The 25907-nt window shown below is 49.5% G+C and overlaps 2 protein-coding genes across 2 annotated transcripts in view; one reads left to right on the top strand and one right to left on the bottom strand.

Annotated features, from left to right (window-relative positions):
* LOC144602868 (pre-mRNA-splicing factor ATP-dependent RNA helicase DHX16-like) overlaps positions 1 to 25907 on the top strand; it is a 783352-nt gene that overhangs the window by 595112 nt on the left and 162333 nt on the right. The window lies entirely within an intron of this gene.
* LOC144602713 (DNA-directed RNA polymerase I subunit RPA12-like) lies at positions 1816 to 16706 on the bottom strand. Its single transcript, XM_078415849.1, has 4 exons — positions 16581 to 16706; positions 4938 to 5044; positions 3984 to 4093; positions 1816 to 2350 (listed from the first exon to the last, which is right to left on the bottom strand). The coding sequence occupies exons 1-4, from the start codon at positions 16702 to 16704 to the stop codon at positions 2326 to 2328; spliced, it is 366 nt and encodes a 121-aa protein (XP_078271975.1). The 5' UTR covers positions 16705 to 16706; the 3' UTR covers positions 1816 to 2325.

The raw sequence follows: 25907 nt of genomic DNA, 5'->3' as shown, positions 1-25907 counted from the left end.
CCTCATAAGTTCCAAACGCATGATTTGGCACAGGATACATGAGGATCATTGCAATAAGTCTTGGCGTGGTTTAGTCTGAGCCACAGCCCTTTGTTCCAATGCACATTAGAAGCAGATGGCACTGCGAAATGTCGCAAATTGTCACCAGCAGATTGAACAATCAAACTTCCATCTTCACAAATTATTGTGGACAGGTGACACCTACCCAAATAAAATTACAATGTCATTAAGCCGGAAAGCGTGCAGAGATATTTTATGAGGATGTTGGCAGGACTCGAGGGCCTAACCTTTAAGGAGAGGTTGGGCAAGCTCGGACCCTATTGCTTAGAGCACCAGAGGTTTAGGGGCGATCTTATAGAGGTGTACAAAATCATGAGGGGAATAGATAAGATAAATGCGGTCTTTTGCCTCGAGTACATGAATCAAGGAGCAGATAACATAGATTTAAGATGAGAGGGAAAGATTCAATAAGAACCTGAGGGGCAACTGTTTCGCACAAAGGGTGGTGGGATTATGGAATGAGCTGCAAGGTATGTCTACTTTGACGAAGTTCTCTTCCTCTCTCCGAGAGTTCAGCAACACACTCTTTTGCTGCTCCCTCTGCCATTCCCCCAAGTCTCCGGCTCCTTGATCCACGTCTGCTTTGATCTGTCGTTTTCACACCTTACCCTTCCATATCTCGTTTCCCTCTCCCGACTCAGTCTCGACCCAAAACGTCACCCATTCCTTCTCTCCAGTTCCCTCTGGACCTTTCCTGTCCATGTCCATCTAAGTGCCTTTAAATGCTGATATGGTACCGGCCTCAACGACCTCTTCCAATGGCTCTCTCTATCATTCTGCCCATGCCCTCTTCTCACACTGCTACCGTCGGGCAGGAGGTACAGAAGCTTGAAATGTGGGACCACCAGTTTGTGCACCGTGGCTACGCTTGGCCAGGCCGACCCTGCAACACCACCGGGACATCAGACCTTCATGGACAGGTCAAGAACCCTGAACTTACCACAACTGGGACTTGTAAATGGCACCAAACTGGGGACTCTGTACACTCTCTCAGTGTACAACTGCTCTACACTTGAACTGTATCTGAGATGCTTATCTGAGGTGAATCTAAGTGCTCATTGACAGTGATACTTGTTCTGCACTGTGTACAAAAATGAATCTCACTGTACCTTGGTACTTGTGACAAATAAACTTCAGGCCAGTGCTTGTGAACTTCAGGCCGGTGCTTGTGAACTTCAGGCCATTCCCCTCAGAGTGTTGCATGCCAGCTGGAGACTGGCACCACCCACTGCTGCCAATGGAAGAAAGTCAGAACCTGCAGGTGCCAGCTGCAGATTGGTGTCACCCATGGGTGCAGGCCGAGATTGGTGCCTTCCCTGGATGCCAGCTGATTTCCACCACCTATTGGTGCTGCTGGAGATTAATGGCACCCATGGGTGCCAACTGGAGATTGGCGCCACCCAGGGGTACACCAGGCAAATGCCACCCATGGGTACCAACTGGAGATTAATGCCACCCATGGGCGCCAACTGAAGATTGGTGCCACCCAGGGGTGGTAGCTGGAGACAGGCAGCACCCAGGGGTGGTAGCTGGAGACAGGCAGCACCCAGGGGTGGTAGCTGGAGACTGGCAGCACCCAGGGGTGGTAGCTGGAGACAGGCAGCACCCAGGGGTGGTAGCTGGAGGAGACTGGCAGCACCCAGGGGTGGTAGCTGGAGGAGACTGGCAGCACCCAGGGGTGGTAGCTGGAGACTGGCAGCACCCAGGGGTGCGGAGCTGCAACGGTAAACATGCGACTGTTTCTGTGTCTCTGCCGAAGGCCATTTGCTGTTTTTATTTTCAAAATCCCAGACAGCAGCGACAAGATGGAGTGGAAGCGAGAGAGAGAGAGTGCCCCCTGCTGGGGGTGGGGACCCAGGGGACCCACGGGGCAGCGTTCACACCCAGCACAGAGTCTCACACCACACACACACTCACGTAAAACGCACACTCACATACACACATGCAGTTACTCACACTCACGCACATATTCACACTCACTCTCACATACTTATTTATACACACACCCGTACTCACATGCTCACCCTTGCACTCACACACTCGTACATTCTCACACATTGTACACACTCACTCACACGTCCACAGACACTTGCACACACAAACTAAAACGTACACACTCACTCTCACACACTCAAGATACACACATTCACTCACGCGTACAGACAGATACCTACACACACACACTCATACACCAACACTCACTCACACATACACCACCCAACCCCAGCAATTCTCCCCACACCTTCTCCTCCCTCGGCCCCTCGGTCACGAGTCTTCCTTCTCTTGGTGCCTGGGAACGAAAACAAGAGAGGGGGGTAGTTAAGGATGGGTGGCAGTGGTGCATGGGTGACAGTGACAACGGGACCCCACCCCTCTCCGACACTCCCGCACCGCGGCCTCATGTCACCAGCGAAACCCGGGCCCGAGCCGTGCCTCCATCACCCAAAATCACCCCAGCGTCCCAGAGCAGGAGAGACCAGCACTGACACTAGGATGGTTGTTGGGATGTTGGCGGGGACTCCCAGGGTATGTGACACCATGACAATGTATAACAAGGTGGCGCAGCGGTAGAGTTGCTGCCTTACAGTGAATGCAGCGCCGGAGACTCAGTTTCGATCCTGACTACGGGCGCCGTCTGTACGGAGTTTGTACGTTCCCCCGTGACCTGCGTGGGTTTTATCCGAGATCTTCGGTTTCCTCCCACACTCCAAAGACGTACAGGTATGTAGGTTAATTGACTGGGTAAATGTAAAAATTGTCCCTAGTGTGTGTAGGATAGTGTTAATGTGTGGGGATCGCTGGGCGGTGTGGACTCGGTGAGCCGAAGGGCTTGTTTCCACTCTGTATCTCTAGACTACCATCCCACTGACGGTGACTTGGGGATAATAGACAATAGACAATAGGTGCAGGAGTAGGCCATTCAGCCCTTCGAGCCAGCACCGCCATTCAATGCGATCATGGCTGATCACTCTCAATCAGTACCCCGTTCCTGCCTTCTCCCCATACCCCCTCACTCCGCTATCCTTAAGAGCTCTATCCAGCTCTCTCTTGAAAGCATCCAACGAACTGGCCTCCACTGCCTTCTGAGGCAGAGAATTCCACACCTTCACCACCCTCTGACTGAAAAAGTTCTTCCTCATCTCCGTTCTAAATGGCCTACCCCTTATTCTCAAACTGTGGCCCCTTGTTCTGGACTCCCCCAACATTGGGAACATGTTATCTGCCTCTAATGTGTCCAATCCCCTAATTATCTTATATGTTTCAATAAGATCCCCCCTCATCCTTCTAAATTCCAGTGTATACAAGCCCAATCGCTCCAGCCTTTCAACATACGACAGTCCCGCCATTCCGGGAATTAACCTAGTGAACCTACGCTGCACGCCCTCCATAGCAAGAATATCCTTCCTCAAATTTGGAGACCAAAACTGCACACAGTACTCCAGGTGCGGTCTCACCAGGGCCCGGTACAACTGTAGAAGGACCTCTTTGCTCCTATACTCAACTCCTCTTGTTACGAAGGCCAACATTCCATTGGCTTTCTTCACTGCCTGCTGAACCTGCATGCTTCCTTTCATTGACTGATGCACTAGGACACCCAGATCTCGTTGAACTCCCCCTCCTCCTAACTTGACACCATTCAGATAATAATCTGCCTTTCTATTCTTACTTCCAAAGTGAATAACCTCACACTTACCTACATTAAACTGCATCTGCCATGTATCCGCCCACTCACACAACCTGTCCAAGTCACCCTGCAGCCTTATTGCATCTTCCTCACAATTCACACTACCCCCCAACTTAGTATCATCTGCAAATTTGCTAATGGTACTTTTAATCCCTTCGTCTAAGTCATTAATGTATATTAATGGGGGGGGATAGGGGGGGCACGGTGCCCACCGTGAACCCAGCCTCACCGCACCCACCTGCAGCTGGTACACGTGTAGAAGACCGTCTGCCCCTCGTCTGCCGAGCGTGTCTGCCGGGTGTGGTACTCCATGCCCTCGTGCCCGCAGCGGGAACACGTCCGGTCCACCTGTGGGCACAGACCCGCCGCCGTTAGTGGAGCCCACACGGGGTGGCGTGATGGCGCACCCACCCTCACAGACCGGCGTGGGTTTTCGCCGAGATCTTTGGTTTCCTCCCGCACTCCAAAGACGTACAGGTTTGTAGGTTAATTGGCTTGGTGTAATTGTAAATCGTCCCTAGTGCGTGTCGGGTACAGTTAATGTGAGGGGATCACAGGGCGACGCGGACTCGGTGGTCCGAAGGGCCCGTTTTCCTCACTGTATCTCTAAACTAAACAACTAAACACGGGGACTGTACCACGTTGTCTCGCCAAGACCTAGAGGGTGGTTCTCTGCAGGCGGGGAAGGATAGGGGGGGGCAATGAATGTGCCCGCTGCCGCCTCGAGGGGCTATCGGACACGGCAAGCCATCGCTGGAGAGCTCCAGGTTCCACACAGGGTGCAGGTTGTCGGAGAGGGGCACGGTGGCGCAGCGGCTGAGTTGCTGCCTCACAGCGCCAGAGACACGGGTTCAATCCTGACCACGGGTGCCGTCTCTACGGAGTTTGCACGTTCTCCCCGTGACTGGCGTGGGTTTTCGCCGAGATGTTCGGTTTCCTCCCGCACTCCAAAGACGTACAGGTTTGTAGATTAATTGGCTTGGTGTTAATGTAAATTGTCCCTATGCGCGTGGGATAGTGTAAGTGCGTGGGGATCGACAGTCAGCCTGTTTCCGTGCTGTATGTCTTAACCAACCTAAACTGAGGGGCGGGGTGGCGGGAGGGAGTACGGCGTGGAGTCACGGTGGGTGGGTGGGCGGGCGAGGGGCGCTGCGCTGGGTCGTTCTGCCAGCCGAAGCCCCCGGACACTCACCACCGGCCCATTGGGCTCCATCGTCTCGGCCTCCATGGTCAGGTTGGCGCGCAGCAAGTCCGGGTCGTTGAACATCACCTCCGACAGTATCTCCGTCCCTTCGAAGGCTGCGGGAAAGAGAGAGGGCAGCGAGTGAGCGGGAGGCAGGGAATGGGGGCTGCAACTGGTGGCCGTTATAAGAGAGGTGCAGCCCCAGGACAACCAGTGGCCCAGGAATAAATACATCTTCATAAGTCATAGGTGCAGAATTAGGCCATTCGGCCCATCAAGTCCACTCCGCCATACAATTATGGCCAAAGATACTAGAGGAGCAAGATGAACCACTCCGTTGAAATCGCCTATACTGTAATGTAATGCGCAAAGGAGCGTAACATCCGCCATTTTAGTAAGCAAAACCCGCCGTTCGTTATGCTTCTCGCAGTGTAATCAGTGTTTTGGGGGAACAGTATGTGTGATGATACCATAAAAATGCAGAATATATCTCATCTATCAATTCACAGATTTTTGTTATTCTTCTTTTTAAATGTTCTGCAAGATTCTGCCTACTAAAATGGCGCCGTGACATACTATGGTTTTTAGGGTCGAGTGGTCCATCTTGCTATGCTCTATTATCTTTGATTATGGCTGATCTATCTTTCCGTCTCAACCCCATTCTGCTGCCTTCTCCACACAACTTTGAAATACAGACAAGGCCAACAACAGGCCAAAGAAATTGATTGAAAGATACAGCGTGGAAACAGGCCCTTCGGCCCATAGGCAAGTTGAATCAGGAGATAAAATTGGCGTGTCACAAATGTGATGCTACGGTGGTTATGGGAGATTTCAACATGCAAGTAGACTGGGAAAATCAGGTTGGAAATGGACCCCAGGAAAGAGAGTTTGTAGAGTGCCTTCGAGATGGATTCTTAGAACAGCTTGTACTGGAGCCTACCAGGGAGAAGGCAATTCTGGATTTAGTGTTGTGTAATGATCCTGATCTGATAAGGGGACTAGAGGTAAAAGAGCCATTAGGAGGCAGTGATCACAACATGATAAGTTTTACTCTGAAGATGGAAAGGCAGAAGGGAAAATCGGAAGTGTCAGTATTACAGTATAGCAAAGGGGATTACAGAGGCATGAGGCGAGAGCTGGCCAAAATTGACTGGAAGGATGCCCTAGCAGGGAAGACGGTAGAACAGCAATGGCAGGTATTCCTGGGAATAATGTAGAGGTTGCAGGATCAATTTATCCCAAAGAGGAGGAAAGACTCTAAGGGGAGTAAGAGACACCTGTGGCTGACAAGGGAAGTCAAGTCAGCATAAAAATTAAGGAGAGGAAGTATAACATAGCAAAGAAGAGTGGGAAGACAGAGGATTGGGACTCTTTTAAAGAGCAACAAAAGTTAACTAAAAAGGCAATATGGGGAGAAAAGATGAGGTACGAGGGTAAACTAGCCAATAATATAAAGGAGGATAGCAAAAGTTTTTTTAGGTACGTGAAGAGGAAAAAAATAGTCAAGGCAAACGTGGGTCCCTTGAAGACAGAAGCAGGGGAATTTATTATGGGGAACAAAGAAATGGCAGACGAGTTAAACCGTTACTTTGGATCTGTCTTCACTGAGGAAGATACACACAATCTCCCAAATGTTCTAGGGGCCGGAGAACCTAGGGTGATGGAGGAACTGAAGGAAATCCACATTAGGCAGGAAATGGTTTTGGGTAGACTGATGGGACTGAAGGCTGATAAATCCCCAGGGCCTGATGGTCTGCATCCCAGGGTACTTAAGGAGGTGGCTCTAGAAATAGTGGAAGCATTGGAGATCATTTTTCAATGTTCTATAGATTCAGGATCAGTTCCTGTGGATTGGAGGATAGCAAATGTTATCCCACTTTTTAAGAAAGGAGGGAGAGAGAAAACGGGTAATTATAGACCAGTTAGTCTGACATCAGTGGTGGGGAAGATGCTGGAGTCAATTATAAAAGACAAAATTGCTGAGCATTTGGATATCAGTAACAGGATCATTCCGAGTCAGCATGGATTTACGAAGGGGAAATCATGCTTGACAAATCTACTGGAATTTTTTGAGGATGTAACTAGGAAAATTGACAGGGGAGAGTCGGTGGATGTGGTGTACCTCGACTTTCAGAAAGCCTTCGACAAGGTCCCACGTAGGAGATTAGTGGGCAAAATTAGAGCACATGGTATTGGGGGTAGGGTACTGACATGGATAGAAAATTGGTTGACAGACAGAAAGCAAAGAGTGGGGATAAATGGGTCCCTTTCGGAATGGCAGGCAGTGACCAGTGGGGTACCGCAAGGTTCGGTGCTGGGACCCCATCTATTTACGATATACATTAATGACTTAGATGAAGGGATTAAAAGTACAATTAGCAAATTTGCAGATGATACCAAGCTGGGGGGTAGTGTGAATTGTGAGGAAGATGCAATAAGGCTGCAGGGTGACTTGGACAGGTTGTGTGAGCGGGCGGATACATGGCAGATGCAGTTTAATGTAGATAAGTGTGAGGTTATTCACTTTGGAAGTAAGAATAGAAAGGCAGATTATTATCTGAATGGTGTCAAGTTAGGAAGAGGGGATGTTCAACGCGATCTGGGTGTCCTAGTGCATCAGTCACTGAAAGGAAGCATGCAGGTACAGCAGGCAGTGAAGAAAGCCAATGGAATGTTGGCCTTCGTAACAAGAGGAGTTGAGTATAGGAGCAAAGAGGTCCTTCTACAGTTGTACCGGGCCCTGGTGAGACCGCACCTGGAGTACTGTGTGCAGTTTTGGTCTCCAAATTTGAGGAAGGATATTCTTGCCATTGAGGGCGTGCAGCGTAGGTTCACTAGGTTAATTCCCGGAATGGCGGGACTGTCGTATGTTGAAAGGCTGGAGTAATTAGGCTTGTATACACTGGAATTTAGAAGGATGAGGGGGGATCTTATTGAAACATATAAGATAATTAGGGGATTGGACACATTAGAGGCAGGAAACATGTTCCCAATGTTGGGGGAGTCCAGAACAAGGGGCCACAGTTTAAGAATAAGGGGTAGGCCATTTAGAACGGAGATGAGGAAGAACTTTTTCAGTCAGAGAGTGGTGAAGGTGTGGAATTCTCTGCCTCAGAAGGCAGTGGAGGCCAGTTCGTTGGATGCTTTCAAGAGAGAGCTGGATAGAGCTCTTAAGGATAGCGGAGTGAGGGGGTATGGGGAGAAGGCAGGAACGGGGTACTGATTGAGAGTGATCAGCCATGATCGCATTGAATGGCGGTGCTGGCTCGAAGGGCTGAATGGCCTACTCCTGCACCTATTGTCTATTGAATCAACGCCAACCATCAATCGCCCCGTTCACACTAATTCTACGTTATCCCACTTTCTCGCGAGGGGAAATTTACAGAAGCCAATTAACCTGTAAACCCGTGTGCAGGAAGGAACAGCCAATGCTGGTTTACATGTAATAGCTGGAGTAACTCAGCGGGTCAGACAGCATCTCTGGAGAAAAGGAATAGGTGACAATTCGAATCGAGACCCTTCTTTAGACCCCAGGGTTGCGTCCTTAGCCCCCTACTGTACTCCCTGTACACACATGACTGTGTGGCCAGGTTCAGCTCCAATTCCATCATCAAGTTTGCTGATGACACTGTGGTGGTGGGCCTGATCTCCGATAACGATGAGAAGGCCCACCGGGAGGAGGTGGCTGATCTGGCACTCTGGTGTCAGGACAACAGCCTCCTCTTGAATGTTCCAAAAACTAAGGAGCTGATTGTAGACTTTAGAAGGGCTCAACATCCGAGGACATACACGCCACTGGAGTTAAATGGGACTACTGTGGATAGGGTGAGCAGCTTTAAATACCTGGGAGTCCACATCACAGAGGATCTGACATGAACAACACACATTGCTGTACTGGTGAGTAAGGCAAGGCAGCACCTTTACCACCTCAGACAGTTGAGGAAATTTAAAGTCTCTCTAAGGATCCTTCAGTGCTTCTACTCTGGGGCTGTAGAAAGCATCTTGTCCGGGAACATCACAATCTGGTTTGGGAACAGCTCTGCCCAGGATAGGAAGGCTCTACGGAGAGTAGTGCATTCGGCTGAACGCACTATGGGAACTACACTCGCCCCCCTGCAGGACCTATACATCAGGAGGTGCAGATCCAGAGCCAGCAACACTATGGGGGACCCCTACCACCCCAGTAACGGACTGTTCCAGCTGCTACGGTCAAGCAAACGCCTCCGCTGTCACGCTGTGAAAACGGAGAGGATGTGACGGAGTTTCTTCCCACAGGCCATCAGGACTGTTAACTCTCATATCATCAGGGACTCATTTAATTTACTGTATTAATTTATATTTTGTGTTAAAAAAAAATGTTTCCCTATTCTGTTATGTAGTTTAGCACAATCCGCAGGCGTTGCCACTTTCATTTCACTGCACATCTTGTATATGTATGTGACAAATAAACTTGACATGACCATCTATACCTTTTCTCCAGTCAAGTCAAGTCAAGTCAATTTTATTTGTATATCACATTTAAAAACAACCCACGTTGACCAAAGTGCTGTACATCTGATTAGGTACTAAGGAAAAAATGAAACATACAGTAGCACGCAAACATAACAGCACATACAAAACAGTTCACAGCGCCTCCTCAATGAGTCTCAAACGATAGGGAGTAGAAATAGGTTTTGAGCCTGGACTTAAAGGAGTCGATGGAGGGGGCAGTTCTGATGGGGAGAGGGATGCTGTTCCAGTCTAGGAGCTGCAACCGCAAAAGCGCGGTCACCCCTGAGCTTAAGCCTAGACCGTGGGATAGTGAGTAGCCCCAAGTCGGCTGACCTGAGGGACCTGGAGTTAGAGAGGTGGGTTAGAAGTTTTTTGATGTAGGGGGGGAAATGTCCATTTAGGGCTTTATATGTGAATAGGAGGAGCTTGAAGTTGATTCTGTACCGTACAGGGAGCCAGTGGAGAGAGGCCAGAATCGGCGTGATGTGGTCCCTTTTACGGGTACCCGTCAGGAGTCTCGCTGCGGCGTTTTGGACCAGTTGCAGGCGGGACAGGGAAGACTGGCTGATCCCAGTGTATAGGGAGTTGCAGTAGTCTAGGCGGGAGGAAATGAAAGCGTGAATGATTTTTTCAGTGTCGTCGAATTGGAGGAAAGGTTTGATTTTAGCTATGGTACGAAGTTGGAAGAAGCTAGCTTTTACCACAGCGTAGACTTGCTTGTCAAATTTTAATGCAGAGTCAAATATCACGCCGAGGTTTTTGACATGCGGTTTGACTAGGCAGGATAGGTTTCCAAGACTGCCTGTTATCGATTTGATGGAGTCGGGGGGGGGGGGGGGGGGGGGGCGAATAGGATGACCTCAGACTTGCTCTCGTTTAATTGGAGGAAGTTCTGTGCCATCCAACATTTTATGTCCTCAAGGCAGTGTAAGAGGCTGTTTAAATTTGACTGGTTGTTGGGTTTCAGGGGGAGGTAAAGCTGAGTGTCATCGGCATCGCAGTGGAAAGAAATGCCGTGCCTTTGAATGATTTGGCCAAAGGGGAGCATGTATAGAGGGAAGAGAATGGGGCCTAGGATGGAGCCTTGTGGAACTCCGCAAGAGAGGCTAGCTGGAGCAGAGGAATAACTGCCTATGTTGATGGCGAAACTCCTATCTTTGAGGTAGGAAACGAACCAGCTCAGGGCAGTGCCATCAATGCCAAACGCGTACCGGAGACTGTCAATAAGGATGGTGTGGTCCACTGTATCGAATGCTGCGCTGAGGTCGAGAAGGAGCAGGATTGCACAGTCGCCGGTATCGATGGCGAGAAGCAGGTCGTTGTGTACCTTCATCAAGGCAGACTCTGTGCTGTGGTGGGTTCTGAAACCTGACTGGAATCTTTCCAGGATGGTGTTTTGGTGTAGGTAGGGCACTAATTGGTTTAGAATTGCCTTTTCAAGGACTTTTGACAGGAATGGCAGTTTTGAAAAGTCCGGGAGCAGAGCAAGGACGCCCGTTGGCTGAGAAGAAAAGTAAGTGTTAATTACAGTGGAAAAGGCAGTTTAAAAAGAGCGCCAAGAGGACGCTAGTAGTCAGTTTGAAAAGTCCGGGAGCAGAGCAAGGACGCCCGTTGGCTGAGAAGAAAAGTAAGTGTTAATTACAGTGGAAAAGGCAGTTTAAAAAGAGCGCCAAGAGGACACTAGTAGTCAGTTTGAAATGTCCGGGAGCAGAGCAAGGACGCCCGTTGGCTGAGAAGAAAAGTAAGTGTTAATTACAGTGGAAAAGGCAGTTTAAAAAGAGCGCCAAGAGGACGCTAGTAGTCAGTGAGGCTGTCACGCCAAGGGTCCAGGTCGAGCGAAGGTGGGAGACTGTTTCAGGGGGGAGTGGACGAGGACTACAGGAGACCCCAGTGGCTGAGCCTATTGCAAATAGGTATACCCTCTTGGGAACTGTCGGGGCAGAAGACGTTTCCAGTCCGAGTGGCGGACCTGTTGGCAAGGATACTCGACAGGGGAGACCGAAGTCAGGAAGAGCCGTAGTGGTCGGTGACTCCATCGTCCGAGGGACGGACAGAAGATTCTGTGGCAGCAGGAGGGACTTGAGGATGGTCTGTTGCCTCCCTGGTGCCAGGGTTCATCACATCACGGACCGGCTTCAGAAAATCCTAGTGAGGGAAGGCGATCAACCTGAAGTCGTTGTGCACGTGGGCACGAATGACGTCGGGCGGAAGAGGAAGGAGGTGCTACAGCGGGAGTTTAGAGAGTTGGGAAAAACACTGAGAAGTAGACGTCGAAGGTGGTTATCTCTGGACTGCTACCGGTACCTCGTGCTGGTGAGGCCAGGAACAGAGAGATAGAGGGTATGAATTTATGGCTGAGGGGCTGGTGCAGAGAGCAGGGATTTAGATTTCTGGACCACTGGGATCTCTTCTGGGCTAGGGGTGACTTGTACAAAAGGGACGGGTTACATCTTAACCGCAGGGGGACAAACATTCTGGCAGGCAGGTTTGCTAGTGTGACACCTGTGGCTTTAAACTAAGTAGTGCGGGGGAGGGGTTAACAAATTGTGAATATGAGGATGAGGTAAAAAAAAAAGGGAATACAGGAGATATTGCAAAAGACTCTCGGAAGAATGGGAACAGAAGTTCTAGAGGGGAAAAGAAATTAAGGGCAGGGCCAATTGTGACCGATGTGAGAGGGGAGGTAAATACAGAAGTTAAAGTGTTGTACTTAAATGCGCGTAGTGTAAAAAATAAAGTGGATGAGCTTGAGGCTCAGTTAGTCATGGGCAAGTATGATGTTGTAGGGATCACTGAGACATGGCTACAAGAGGACCAGGGATGGGAACTGAATATTCAGGGGTACACAACGTATAGAAAAGACAGACAGGTGGGCAGAGGGGGTGGGGTTGCTCTGATGGTAAGGAATGATATTCATTCCCTTGCAAGGGGTGACATAGAATTAGGAGATGTTGAATCAGTATGGATAGAAATGAGAAATTGTAAGGGTAAAAAGACCCTAATGGGAGTTATCTATAGGCCCCCAAACAGTAGCCTCGACATAGGATGCAGGCTGAATCGATAAAATTGGCGTGTCACAAATGTAATGCTACGGTGGGTATGGGAGATTTCAACATGCAGGTAGACTGGGAAAATCAGGTTGGAAATGGACCCCAGGAAAGAGAGTTTGTAGAGTGCCTTCGAGATGGATTCTTAGAACAGCTTGTACTGGAGCCTACCAGGGAGAAGGCAATTCTGAATTTAGTGTTGTGTAATGATCCTGATCTGATAAGGGGACTAGAGGTAAAAGAGCCATTAGGAGGCAGTGATCACAACATGATAAGTTTTACTCTGCAAATGGAAAGGCAGAAGGGAAAATCGGAAGTGTCAGTATTACAGTATAGCAAAGGGGATTACAGAGGCATGAGGCAGGAGCTGGCCAAAATTGACTGGAAGGAGGCCCTAGCAGGGAAGACGGTAGAACAGCAATGGCAGGTATTCCTGGGAATAATGCAGAGGTTGCAGGATCAATTTATTCCAAAGAGGTGGAAAGACTCTAAGGGGAGTAAGAGACACCTGTGGCTGACAAGGGAAGTCAGGGACAGCATAAAAATTAAGGAGAGGAAGTATAACATAGCAAAGAAGAGTGGGAAGACAGAGGATTGGGACTCTTTTAAAGAGCAACAAAAGTTAACTAAAAAGGCAATACGGGGAGAAAAGATGAGGTACGAGGGTAAACTAGCCAATAATATAAAGGAGGATAGCAAAAGTTTTTTTAGGTACGTGAAGGAAGAGGAAAAAAATAGTCAAGGCAAATGTGGGTCCCTTGAAGACAGAAGCAGGGGAATTTATTATGGGGAACAAAGAAATGACAGACGAGTTAAACCGTTACTTTGGATCTGTCTTCATTGAGGAAGATACACACAATCTCCCAAATGTTCTAGGGGCCGGAGAACCTAGGGTGATGGAGGAACTGAAGGAAATCCACATTAGGCAGGAAATGGTTTTGGGTAGACTGATGGGACTGAAGGCTGATAAATCCCCAGGGCCTGATGGTCTGCATCCCAGGGTACTTAAGGAGGTGGCTCTAGAAATAGTGGAAGCATTGGAGATCATTTTTTAATGTTCTATAGATTCAGGATCAGTTCCTGTGGATTGGAGGATAGCAAATGTTATCCCACTTTTTAAGAAAGGAGGGAGAGAGAAAACGGGTAATTATAGACCAGTTAGTCTGACATCAGTGGTGGGGAAGATGCTGGAGTCAATTATAAAAGACGAAATTGCTGAGCATTTGGATAGCAGTAACAGGATCATTCCGAGTCAGCATGGATTTACGAAGGGGAAATCATGCTTGACAAATCTACTGGAATTTTTTGAGGATGTAACTAGGAAAATTGACAGGGGAGAGTCAGTGGATGTGGTGTACCTCGACTTTCAGAAAGCCTTCGATAAGGTCCCACATAGGAGATTAGTGGGCAAAATTAGGGCACATGGTATTGGGGGTAGGGTACTGACATGGATAGAAAATTGGTTGACAGACAGAAAGCAAAGAATGGGGATAAATGGGTCCCTTTCGGAATGGCAGGCAGTGACCAGTGGGGTACCGCAAGGTTCGGTGCTGGGACCCCAGCTATTTACGATATACATTAATGACTTCGACGAAGGGATTAAAAATACCATTAGCAAATTTGCAGATGATACTAAACTGGGGGGTAGTGTGAATTGTGAGGAAGATGCAATAAGGCTGCAGGGTGACTTGGACAGGTTGTGTGAGTGGGCGGATACATGGCAGATGCAGTTTAATGTAGATAAGTGTGAGGTTATTCACTTTGGAAGTAAGAATAGAAAGGCAGATTATTATCTGAATGGTGTCAAGTTAGGAGGAGGGGGAGTTCAACGAGATCTGGGTGTCCTAGTGCATCAGTCAATGAAAGGAAGCATGCAGGTACAGCAGGCAGTGAAGAAAGCCAATGGAATGTTGGCCTTCATAACAAGAGGAGTTGAGTATAGGAGCAAAGAGGTCCTTCTACAGTTGTACCGGGCCCTGGTGAGACCGCACCTGGAGTACTGTGTGCAGTTTTGGTCTCCAAATTTGAGGAAGGATATTCTTGCTATGGAGGGCGTGCAGCGTAGGTTCACTAGGTTAATTCCCGGAATGGCGGGACTGTCGTATGTTGAAAGGCTGGAGCAATTAGGCTTGTATACACTGGAATTTAGAAGGATGAGGGGGGATCTTATTGAAACATATAAGATAATTAGGGGATTGGACACATTAGAGGCAGGAAACATGTTCCCAATGTTGGGGGAGTCCAGAACAAGGGGCCACAGTTTAAGAATAAGGGGTAGGCCATTTAGAACGGAGATGAGGAAGAACTTTTTCAGTCAGAGAGTGGTGAAGGTGTGGAATTCTCTGCCTCAGAAGGCAGTGGAGGCCAGTTCGTTGGATGCTTTCAAGAGAGAGCTGGATAGTGCTCTTAAGGATAGCGGAGTGAGGGGGTATGGGGAGAAGGCAGGAACGGGGTACTGATTGAGAGTGATCAGCCATGATCGCATTGAATGGCGGTGCTGGCTCGAAGGGCTGAATGGCCTACTCCTGCACCTATTGTCTATTGAAATGGGTCTGTAGTTGCTAGGCAAGGTGGGGTCTAGGTTAGGTTTTTTCAGTAGGGGCTGGACCACCGCGTGGGCGCGGCCGCGGGACACCATTCTGCTTTAGTTAAACATTTTGTTCAAGATGGCCGCGCCGTTGTGTTTGGCTGCCTGCCACTGTATGTTGTTTCTTTTTTTTTTTCCTAATCAGATGTACAGCACTTTGGTCAACGTGGGTTGTTTTTAAATGTGCTATACAAATAAAATTGACTTGACTTGAAACAGGTTGGAACAGTGCCAGTGGCCAGAGAACTGTTGATAATAGAGAGGATGCTGGGACCGGCTATTGCAATGACATCCTTCAGAAGGGCAGTGGGGGCAGGATCAAGGGGGCAGGTTGCAGGTTTCATAGCGGAGACAAGCTTTGCAAGGGAGGATAGTGACGGGTTGGAAACAGTCCAATTTAGATGAACAGACTAGTGAGCCAGCTAGGTCACGGGTGGGAGGGGAAATGTTCATTCTAATGTTCTCAACTTTGCACTTAGCAGGGGACTAAGCTGGTACTGGGGGCGGGACATATGACAGAGGTAATTGTGCTAAATAGGACCTAAATTGGCTAAATAGGCCAGTGATGCTGTCTGGCCTGCTGAGTTACTCCAGCTTTTTGTATCTATCTTTAACCTACAAACCCGTGCATCTTTGGAATGTGGGAGGTAAGCGGAGCACTCAGAGGAAACCCATGTGGTCACGTGGGGGGGGGACATGTGACATCCACACACACGCACAGATGACGCCTGAGGTCAGGATCTATCTTTCCCTCTCAACCCCTCTCTCCTGCCTTCCCCTCACAACCTCACAGGAGTTTCACGCTACACTCGGCCCAGAGCCTTTAATTTTAGTCTTGGAGACACAGCGCAGAAACAGGCCCTTCGGCCCGCTGGGCCCGCGCTGACCAGCGATCCCCGCACATTAATACTACCGAGTCTGAAGAAGGGTCTCGACCCGAAACGTCACCCATTCCTCTCCCGAGATGCTGCCTGACCCGCTGAGTAACTCCAGCATTTTATGTCACACAGAGAGCGGTGAATCTGTGGAATTCTCTGCCACAGAAGGTAGTTGAGGCCAGTTCATTGGCTATATTTAAGAGGGAGTTAGATGTGGGCCTTGTGGCTAAAGGGATCAGGGGGTATGGAGAGAAGGCAGGTACGGGATACTGAGTTGGATGATCAGCCATGATCATATTGAATGTCGGTGCAGGCTCGAAGGGCCGAATGGCCTACTCCTGCACCTATTTTCTATGTTTCTATGTCTACCTTCGATTTACTCCAGCATCTGCAGTTTTTTTCCTTAACGTTATCCTACACCCACTAGGGACAATTTTTACATTTACCAAGCCAATTAACCTACAAACCTGTACGTCTTTGGAGTGCTGGAGGAAACCGCAGAGCTCGGAGGAAACGCACGCAGGTCACGACGAAAACATGCAAACTCCGCAGACAAGCACCGTAGTCGGAATCGAACCCGGGTCTCCGGCGCTGCATTCGCTGTAAGGCAGCAACTCTACCCCTGTGCCACGCTAAGGCGTACACTGACCGTGGACGCTGATCTGGAAGCCACACTTGCGACACGCCACGTGCTGCTCCAGGCCCGGCAGCGGCAAGATGGTTCCACACTCCGGGCAGAAATCGGGGTCGGATTCAAAACACGAGGCGGCCATCGCAGCTCTAGAAAGGGGGAGAAAGGGGGCCACAGTTTAAGAATAAGGGGTAGGCCATTTAGAACTGAGATGAGGAAAAACCTTTTCAGTCAGAGAGTTGTGAATCTGTGGAATTCTCTGCCTCAGAAGGCAGTGGAGGCCAATTCTCTGAATGCATTGAAGAGAGAGCTGGATAGAGCTCTTAAGGATAGCGGAGTCAGGGGGTATGGGGAGAAGGCAGGAACGGGGTACTGATTGAGAATGATCAGCCATGATCACATTGAATGGCGGTGCTGGCTCGAAGGGCCGAATGGCCTCCTCCTGCACCTATTGTCTATTGAGAGGACCAGGACACGAGGGCGGTTAGTGTACAGAATGGCTCCCTGTCTCATTGTCCACCCCCGGGGTCACCGCCAGTCCCTGTGACTCTGGTCTCTGCAGACTGCACCTCTCCTCCAGCCATCTCTCCCCTCTTCCAGCCCTCTCCCCTCGCCGTCTGTCCGCTCTCCCCCAGCCGTCTCTCCCCTCCCCTCCAGCCATCACGTTCATAAGTGATAGGAGCAGAATTAGGCCATTCGGCCCATCAAGTCTGCTCTGCCATTCAATCATGGCTGATCTATCTCTCCCTACTAACCCCATTCTCCTGCCTTCTCCCCGTAATCCCAGACACCAGTACTGATCCGTACCTCCCCCTTCTTCCAGCCGTCTTTTCCCCCCTCCTCCACATCCACTAACCCAGCCCCCAGCTACTGACGAGGGTTTGCGTTTAGGGGCAAGGAGGTCCTCCTGCAGTTGTAGAGGGCCCTGGTGAGACCTCACCTGGAGTATTGTGTGCAGTTTTGGTCTCCTAATTTGAGGAAGGACATTCTTGCAAGACTCTTTCACCCAGAGAGTTGTGAATCTGTGGAATTCTCTGCCAGTGGAGGCCAATTCACTGGATGTTTTCAAGAGAGAGTTGGATATAGCTCTTAGAGCTAACGGAATCAAGGGATATGGGTATAAAGCAGGAACGGGGTGCTGATTTTGGATGATCAGCCATGATCATATTGAATGGCAGTGCTGGCCCAAAGGGCCAAATGATCTAATCCTGCACCTATTTTCTATGTCTCTATGCTCTCTCTCCCCCTCCAACCCAGACCCTCAGAGGCGCTTGTAGATCCCACCACCCTCTACCCTGGGCCAGGGAATGGAGCCCCTTGAGAGGCAGCGAGTCCGAGATGCTGCCCTTCCCTCTCTCACACCCCATCCCCTCCCCACACTCCTTCCCTCACCCAAACCCGTCGCCCCCTCCATCCCGCACACCCCATCCCCACCGACACAGCTCACACCCCTGACACCGAAACTCCCTCTCACCCCTTCCCAAGGCAAGGCAAGTTTATTTATAGAGCACATTTCAGCAACAAGGCAATTCAAAGTGCTTTACATAAAACATTAAAGAGCAGTTAAAAGCAACTAAAAAACAGTCGTTAAACGCCAGATTTGCCAGAGATACAACCCTGGAAAAGCTGTGCTGACCGAACCAGCACAGACACCTGTATCGCACCAGCCCTTTCAGTGCATACAAATTGATTTTATTGACTTACCCAAAGTGCAACATTACAAGCATTGTTTAGTTATTATTGATCTTTTCAGTTTATGGATTGAAGCAGTTCCTACTACTAATGCAACAGCCCAGTCTACTGTTGCTGTTTTACTACGCGAGATAATACCAAGGTTTGGACTGCCTACTGTTATCAGTTCAGATAATGGACCACACTTTACCGCTAAAGTAAATGATGAGATGTGATGAGATGAAATGATGAGATTGAATATACGACAGCATTTTCACTGTGTTCACCATCCACAAGCTGCAGGAATTGTGGAACGAGCAAATGGAACATTGAAAACAAAGCCTCAGAAAATGTTGAAATAACTTACGATCTCCATGTCTTAGATGAACGCCTGTTAGCGTACATGCACTTATTAACAGATTCCTTGTCAGTTTTGCATTCACAGGTATGTGGAGCCCAGTGGCCCATAGACAAGGCGACCAAAGAAGGACGATTACAGGCCGTTGACTACGTCCTGATGCGGAATTGGGACCGAAAGAAGTTGGGCAACTGCTGGAGGGGTCCATATCGAGTGCTACTCACCACTCCAACAGCCGTTAAGGTAGAAGGACACCCTCGGTGGATACATCACTCTGATTGCAAGAAGACAACTGTACCGAGCCAAGAATTAAAAAGAAAACTCTCCTGCTATGACAATGTTGTGGACAGTGTTTATAGTTACCAGTTCCCTGGTTCCACAAACTGAGGCATGGAAGAGAAATGTGCATCTTAAAGCGGCTTACTTGTACGCACGACGTTGCACCCCGACCGACCAGTCACGCTGGATTTGTGCGGCAATACCGCGCAATGGGAAAGGAGGGATTCCCTTGGTTCCCATTCCACTGAATATCACTGAGAGATATGCCTTACAGTGTTTTTCTTCTTCCGTTAATAAAACAATTTGCCAGAATAACAGGGATGGGTCCCCGAAGTACAATAATTTTAAGGGATGGTACGTCCCACCTTTTAAGTCGGATTGGAAAATAAAGGTAAAAAAGGGGGCTGAACTTCCACGATTAAAGATAATGGAAGTTTCCCAGGAGCCAATTAACACCACCTGTCATTGCTACAACAAGGGCACAGGGGTTTTCCTGGGAAGTAGTTCATGCACAGAGATGGACACGAGCACCATCTCCGGCACACCCCGACCAGTTAATGGCACCTACTTTATATGTGGATCATGGGCTTACCCGTGGTTACCAGGGATGCCACCGGACGATGAAAGTGTGGTAAGACGGTTGACTGGCCCCCATCACTGGAAGGGGTGCTGCTATCTTGCTTATGCTGTTCCCGCTATATGACATTTTAATCTAATAACAGATCATCCCACCTTTAAAAACCCTGCACCCAGATCTCGGTCAGTGAAGCGGCATATCTCCACAGGTGAAGGTATCGGGATGACCATGCTATCCTGGTATGGAGTGAGTCGGAGTATATCGGAGGCTAGCCGCCTTTCTGGGCTATTGGAGGAATTGGCTAATACTACAGTTACTGCCATTTCAGACACTGAGGCCCAAATTGGGTCACTTACAGCCGAAATGGTCTCTATGAGAACGGTGGTGCTCCAGAAACGTATGGCCTTAGATTTTATTCTGGCTAAGAAAAGCTATCGTTGGACAGGAATGTTGTGCTTATATTCCTGATGAATCCTCCAATAGCAACCCATTTAAAAGAGGCAATAGCCAAGATCAAGGGTGTGGGGAGAAAACTTGCTGAAGACCGAACCCAGGATATGTGGGGATGGTTTAATGGATGGGGATCGATCTGGGGTCTTGTATGGCACTATGGAAGTATTATTTTGATAATAATTATAATTGTTGCTTTACTGCTATACTGCTGTACGCCATGTATTTGCAATTGTATCGCTTCTAGTCTTCATTATTTGATCTATGCTTTACGTTGGAGTTGTGATTATAGAATAATCAAAGTGGGGAATGGAAGGGTTAATTCTGTAGAAACCATTTTGTGCTAACTCTGGCAGACATTTTAAGCTGAATATGCTTTGAGCTGAATATGTTCCCGTGGGAAGTCGGCCTTCACGGTACCAGACGCCTGCAGATAAGAAGTTGTTTTTCAGGGTTTAGAAGTTGTTCTCATGGTTTATCGAGGACTGGATGTTCCAATGCTCCGAGCCAAATCCAATGGTGCATCCTTATCACACAATGGTGGCCTCTTTGATCGTATCAGTGTGCAACTCCTCTTTACTCCTGTTTGACTCCCTAACGCAATTAAAGGAACTCTACTATGTATCTGTTGAGACTGCTTTATGCTATGTAACTGTGGAAAATTACTGAATGAGCTTTGTGCTGCTTTGAACTGTATAAATACTGACTGTAATCTGTGTATTCTTTGAGAGGACAGAAGCAGGTGCTTGAGTGAACAACAGTGCACTCAGGTCTCTGTGTCTTCTCCCACCGGTGTTAAAGTAAAAAGTTTTAACTGAGTCTTGTGTTCTTTGAATTATTTCATAGATAAGTCTAGGCGACAGTCACATTAGAAAATAAAAACAAATTGAGATAAAATAAGACAGGTATAAAATACAAGAATAAAAGTTATAGTGAGGTGTAAGAAATGAATAATTATTTGATTTAATAAAAGGTAGCGTCAAACAGAAAAGTCTTCAGCCTCGATTTAAAAGAACTGAAAATTGCAGCGGACCTGCAGTTTTCTAGGAGATTGTTCCATATATGTGGTGCATAAAAACTAAACGCTGCTTCTCCATGTTTAGTTCTGACTCTGGGGACAGAAAGCAGACCTATCACAGACGACCTGAGAGGTCTGGAATCCTGACCCCAGAGAAATCCTGATCCCTGAATCCCAGACACACACTCTGTCCCATCTCTACACCCCATCACCTTCCCCACACCTTGATTGAAATCATTTATTGTTTTTCTGCTGGCCGGTTAGCATGCAACAAAAGCTTTTCGCTTTACCTCGGTACACGTGACAGTAAACTAAACTGTAAACACCTCGGTGCCACTGTCACTGATCCAGAAACTCCCTCTGAGCCCGTCCCAAACCTGTGCCCTGCCCACTGCCCACACCCTCACCCTGTCCCACGCCCACACCCCTGACCCACACCTTCAGCCCTCATTCACATGGTGACCCTATCCGCAACCCTGACACACAACCCTGACCCCAAAGCCCTGACCCCGACCCACACTTTGCACAAGAACACAAGAAAATAGGAGCAGGAGTAGGCCACCCGGCCCCTCGAGCCTGCTCCGCCATTCAATACGATCATGGCTGATCCTACCCCAACCCCCCTCCCACTATCGCCCTTCTTCCCACCCAAAAGAACCGTGTGATCTCCTGGGAGAGGCGAAAAAACGGATTAAAAACCCAGGCCAATTTAGGAAAAAAATCCAGGAAATTCCTCTCCGACCCCAAACTAGGCGATCGAAACTTGTCCAGGAAATTACTCAGGTCTTACTGTACTAACCATAGCTCATGTCCACTTCCCTGCCCGCTCCCCGTAACCCCTAATTCCCTTGTCTATTAAAAAAACAATCTATTTCCGTTTTAAATTTATTTAACGTTCCTGCTTCCACAGCTCCCTGAGGCAGCGAATTCCACAGACTAACCACCCTCTGAGTGAAGAAGTTTCTCCTTATCTCAGTTTTAAAAGAGCCCCCTCTTATTCTAAGACTATGCCCCCTAGTTCTGGTCTCCCCGATCATCGGAAACATCTTTAGCGCATCCACCCGATCAAGGCTCCTCACGATCTTATACGTTTCAATAAGATCGCCTCTCATTCTTCTGAACTCCAATGAGAAAAGTCCCAACCTACTTAACCTTTCCTCATATGTCAACCCCCTCATCCCTGGAATTAACCGTGTAAACCTTCTCTGCACTGCCTCCAGAGCAAGTACATCCATTCTTAAATATGGACACCAAAACTGCACACAGTATTCCAAATGCGGTCTTACCAATACTGTATACAGCTGCAGCAAAACCTCCCTACTTTTATACTATCCCTCCTGGCAATAAAGGCTAAGACTCCATTGGCCTTCCTAATCACTTGCTGCACCTGCATACTAACTTTTTGTGATTCCTGTACTAGAACCCACAGGTCCCTTTGCGTTGTATTACCACGCAGCTCCTCCCCATTTAGAAAATAACTTGCTTTATGATTTTTTTTTCCAAAATGCATAACTTCACATTTATCAGTATTAAATTTCATCTGCCAAGTCGTTGCCCACTCTCCTAGCTTATCTATATCCTTTTGCAGGCTTTTTCTATCCTCCTCACTCCCTGCTTTTCCTCCCATTTTTGTGTCATCTGCGAACTTGGATATATTACACTTGGTCCCCTCCTCTAAGTCATTTATATAAATTGTAAACAGCTGGGGTCCCAGCACCGACCCCAGCGGAACCCCACTAGTCACCGATTGCCATCCCGAGTATGATCCATTTATCCCAACTCTCTGCTTCCTGTTTGAAAGCCAATCTTTTACCCATGCTAATATATTACCCCTAATCCCATGATTTTTTATCTTAAGTAATAGTCTTTTATGTGGCACCTTATCAAAAGCCTTTTGGAAGTCCAAGTATACCACATCCACCGGTTCCCCTTTATCCACCCGAGATGTTACTTCCTCAAAGAATTCAAGCAAATTAGTCAAACATGACTTCCCCTTCGTAAAACCATGCTGACTCTGTCCAATTAAGTTATGTTTATCCAAATACCCCGTCAGTATTTCTTTAATAATGGTCTCCAACATTTTACCCACCATAGATGTTAGACTAACCGGTCTAAAACTACCAGCCTTCTGTCTACTTCCCTTTTTAAATATAGGTGTTACATTAGCCATTTTCCAATCCACCGGGACCCTTCCTGACTCCAGGGAGCTTTGGAAAATTATCACCAATGCATCCACGATCCCTACCGCTATTTCTCTCAAGACCCTAGGATGTAATCCATCAGGCCCAGGGGATTTATCCGCATTAAGTCCCATTAATTTACCTAATACCATCTCCTTAGTGATCTTAATAGTGCTTAACTCCTCCATTCCTATAGCCCCCTGTTTATCCAGCGTTGGAATATTTTTAATGTCTTCTATAGTAGACTGATACAAAATATTCGTTTAATGCTTTTGCCATTGCCATCCCACCAACAAATTCCCCGTCTTATCCTCCAATGGACCAACATTTACCTTAGCCACGCTTTTTCTTTTTATATAACTATAAAAACTCTTGCTATCAGTTTTTATATTTTTCGCTAATTTACTTTCATAATCTATTTTTCCCTTCTTAATTAATGTCTTTGTTATTTTTTGCTGACTTTTAAATGCTTCCCAATCTTCTGTCATGCCACTACATCTGGCTACCTTATATGCCCTTGCCTTTAGCCGAATACTATCCTTTATTATTTTACTTAGCCATGGTTGGCTGTCCTTTCCTTTACCTCCTTTTTTCTTCAGTGGAATGTATTTTTCTTGAAAGTTGTGCACTAACTCCTTAAAAATACACCACTGCTCATGTACCGTCTTATTCTTTAGTCTGTTATTCCAATCTACTTTAATCAATTCTGTTCTCATACCTTCATAATCTCCCTTATTTAGACTAAGTACCCTGGTTTGAGTTTCAATTTGCTCCCCCTCTAATTGAATATGGAATTCAACCATATTATGGTCACTCATCCCAAGAGGGTCCTTAACTATGACATTTTTAATTAGTCCTGTTTCATTACACAGGACCAGATCCAAAATTGCCTCCCCCCTAGTCGGTTCAGTTACATGCTGTTCGAAGAACCCATCCCTAATACACTCTATAAACTCTTCCTCTAATTTGCGCCCTGACCCACATGGTTACCCTCTCCCCTGAACACCTGACACCAAACCAGACCCCAAACCCCATCTAAACCCTGACCCCATCCCACACCCTGACCCACATGGTGTCCCTCTCCCCATCCCACAAACTGACTTCAAACCCCTGACCCCAAACCCCTGACCCCAAACCCCTGACCCCAAAACCCTGACCCCACACCCGACCCCAAACCCCGACACACAACCAAAGATCTTAGAGCCCACAACCCTGACCCCACACCCCTGAGCCCTGATCCATATGATGACCCGACCCTGACCCAGGCTCTGTCCCAGCTCCCCACCCTCCATCTGAAATCTCCCCACCCCGTCCCAAACCCTCACCCCCTCCCCCGTTAATCCATCTCCGGCCCCCCTCCCCCTCCCTCAGCCCCAGGCCTCACCCTCTCCCCTCCATCCCCCAGGCCCCACCCTCTCCCCCCCATCCCCCAGGCCCCACCCTCTCCCCTCCCTCAGCCCCAGGCCCCACCCTCTCCCCTCCATCCCCCAGGCCCCACCCTCTCCCCTCCATCCCCCAGGCCTCAACCTCTCCCCTCCATCCCCCAGGCCCCACCCTCTCCCCTCCATCCCCCAGGCCTCACCCTCTCCCCTCCATCCCCCAGGCCCCACCCTCTCCCCTCCATCCCCCAGGCCTCACTCTCTCCCCTCCATCCCCCAGGCCCCACCCTCTCCCCTCCATCCCCCAGGCCTCTCCCTCTCCCCTCCATCCCTCAGGCCTCACCCTCTCCCCTCCATCCCCCAGGCCCCACCCTCAACCCTCCATCCCCCAGGCCCCACCCTCTCCCCTCCATCCCCCAGGCCTCTCCCTCTCCCCTCCATCCCCCAGGCCCCACCCACTCCCCTCCATCCCCCAGGCCTCTCCCTCTCCCCTCCATCCCCCAGGCCTCACCCTCTCCCCTCCATCCCCCAGGCCCCACCCTCTCCCCTCCATCCCCCAGGCCCCACCCTCTCCCCTCCCTCAGCCCCAGGCCTCACCCTCTCCCCTCCATCCCCCAGGCCTCACCCTCTCCCCTCCATCCCCCAGGCACCACCCTCTCCCCTCCATCCCCCAGGCCTCACCCTCTCCCCTCCCTCAGCCCCAGGCCTCTCCCTCTCCCCTCCATCCCCCAGGCCTCACCCTCTCCCCTCCCTCAGCCCCAGGCCCCACCCTCTCCCCTCCATCCCCCAGGCCCCACCCTCTCCCCTCCATCCCCCAGGTCTCACCCTCTCCCCTCCCTCAGCCCCAGGCCTCTCCCTCTCCCCTCCCTCAGCCCCAGGCCCCACCCTCTCCCCTCCATCCCCCAGGCCCCACCATCTCCCCTCCATCCCCCAGGCCCCACCCTCTCCCCTCCATCCCCCAGGCCCCACCATCTCCCCTCCATCCCCCAGGCCCCACCCTCTCCCCTCCATCCACCAGGCCTCACCCTCTCCCCTCCCTCAGCCCCAGGCCTCTCCCTCTCCCCTCCATCCCCCAGGCCCCACCCTCTCCCCTCCATCCCCCAGGCCTCACCCTCTCCCCTCCATCCCCCAGGCCCCACCCTCTCCCCTCCATCCCCCAGGCCTCACCCTCTCCCCTCCATCCCCCAGGCCCCACCCTCTCCCCTCCATCCCCCAGGCCTCACCCTCTCCCCTCCCTCAGCCCCAGGCCTCTCCCTCTCCCCTCCATCCCCCAGGCCCCACCCTCTCCCCTCCATCCCCCAGGCCTCACCCTCTCCCCTCCATCCCCCAGGCCCCACCCTCTCCCCTCCATCCTCCAGGCCTCACCCTCTCCCCTCCCTCAGCCCCAGGCCTCTCCCTCTCCCCTCCATCCCCCAGGCCGAGCACTTACCGCC

Source organism: Rhinoraja longicauda, chromosome 19 (genome assembly GCF_053455715.1).
Source record: "Rhinoraja longicauda isolate Sanriku21f chromosome 19, sRhiLon1.1, whole genome shotgun sequence".
Classification (NCBI taxonomy): domain Eukaryota; kingdom Metazoa; phylum Chordata; class Chondrichthyes; order Rajiformes; family Arhynchobatidae; genus Rhinoraja; species Rhinoraja longicauda.
Note: the sequence above shows the minus strand (reverse complement) of the source record. Positions and strands in the feature narration are given on the sequence as shown.

Excerpts from the sequence above, each read along its gene's own strand:
- LOC144602713 (XM_078415849.1), bottom strand. The coding sequence starts at position 16,704 with ATGGCCGCCTCGTGTTTTGAATCCGACCCCGATTTCTGCCCGGAGTGT. Across the intron at positions 5,045-16,580 it reads CTTCCAGATCAGCGTCCACG|CCTTCGAAGGGACGGAGATA; the intron begins GTCAGTGTACGC and ends TCTTTCCCGCAG. Across the intron at positions 4,094-4,937 it reads TGGAGCCCAATGGGCCGGTG|GTGGACCGGACGTGTTCCCG; the intron begins GTGAGTGTCCGG and ends CTGTGCCCACAG.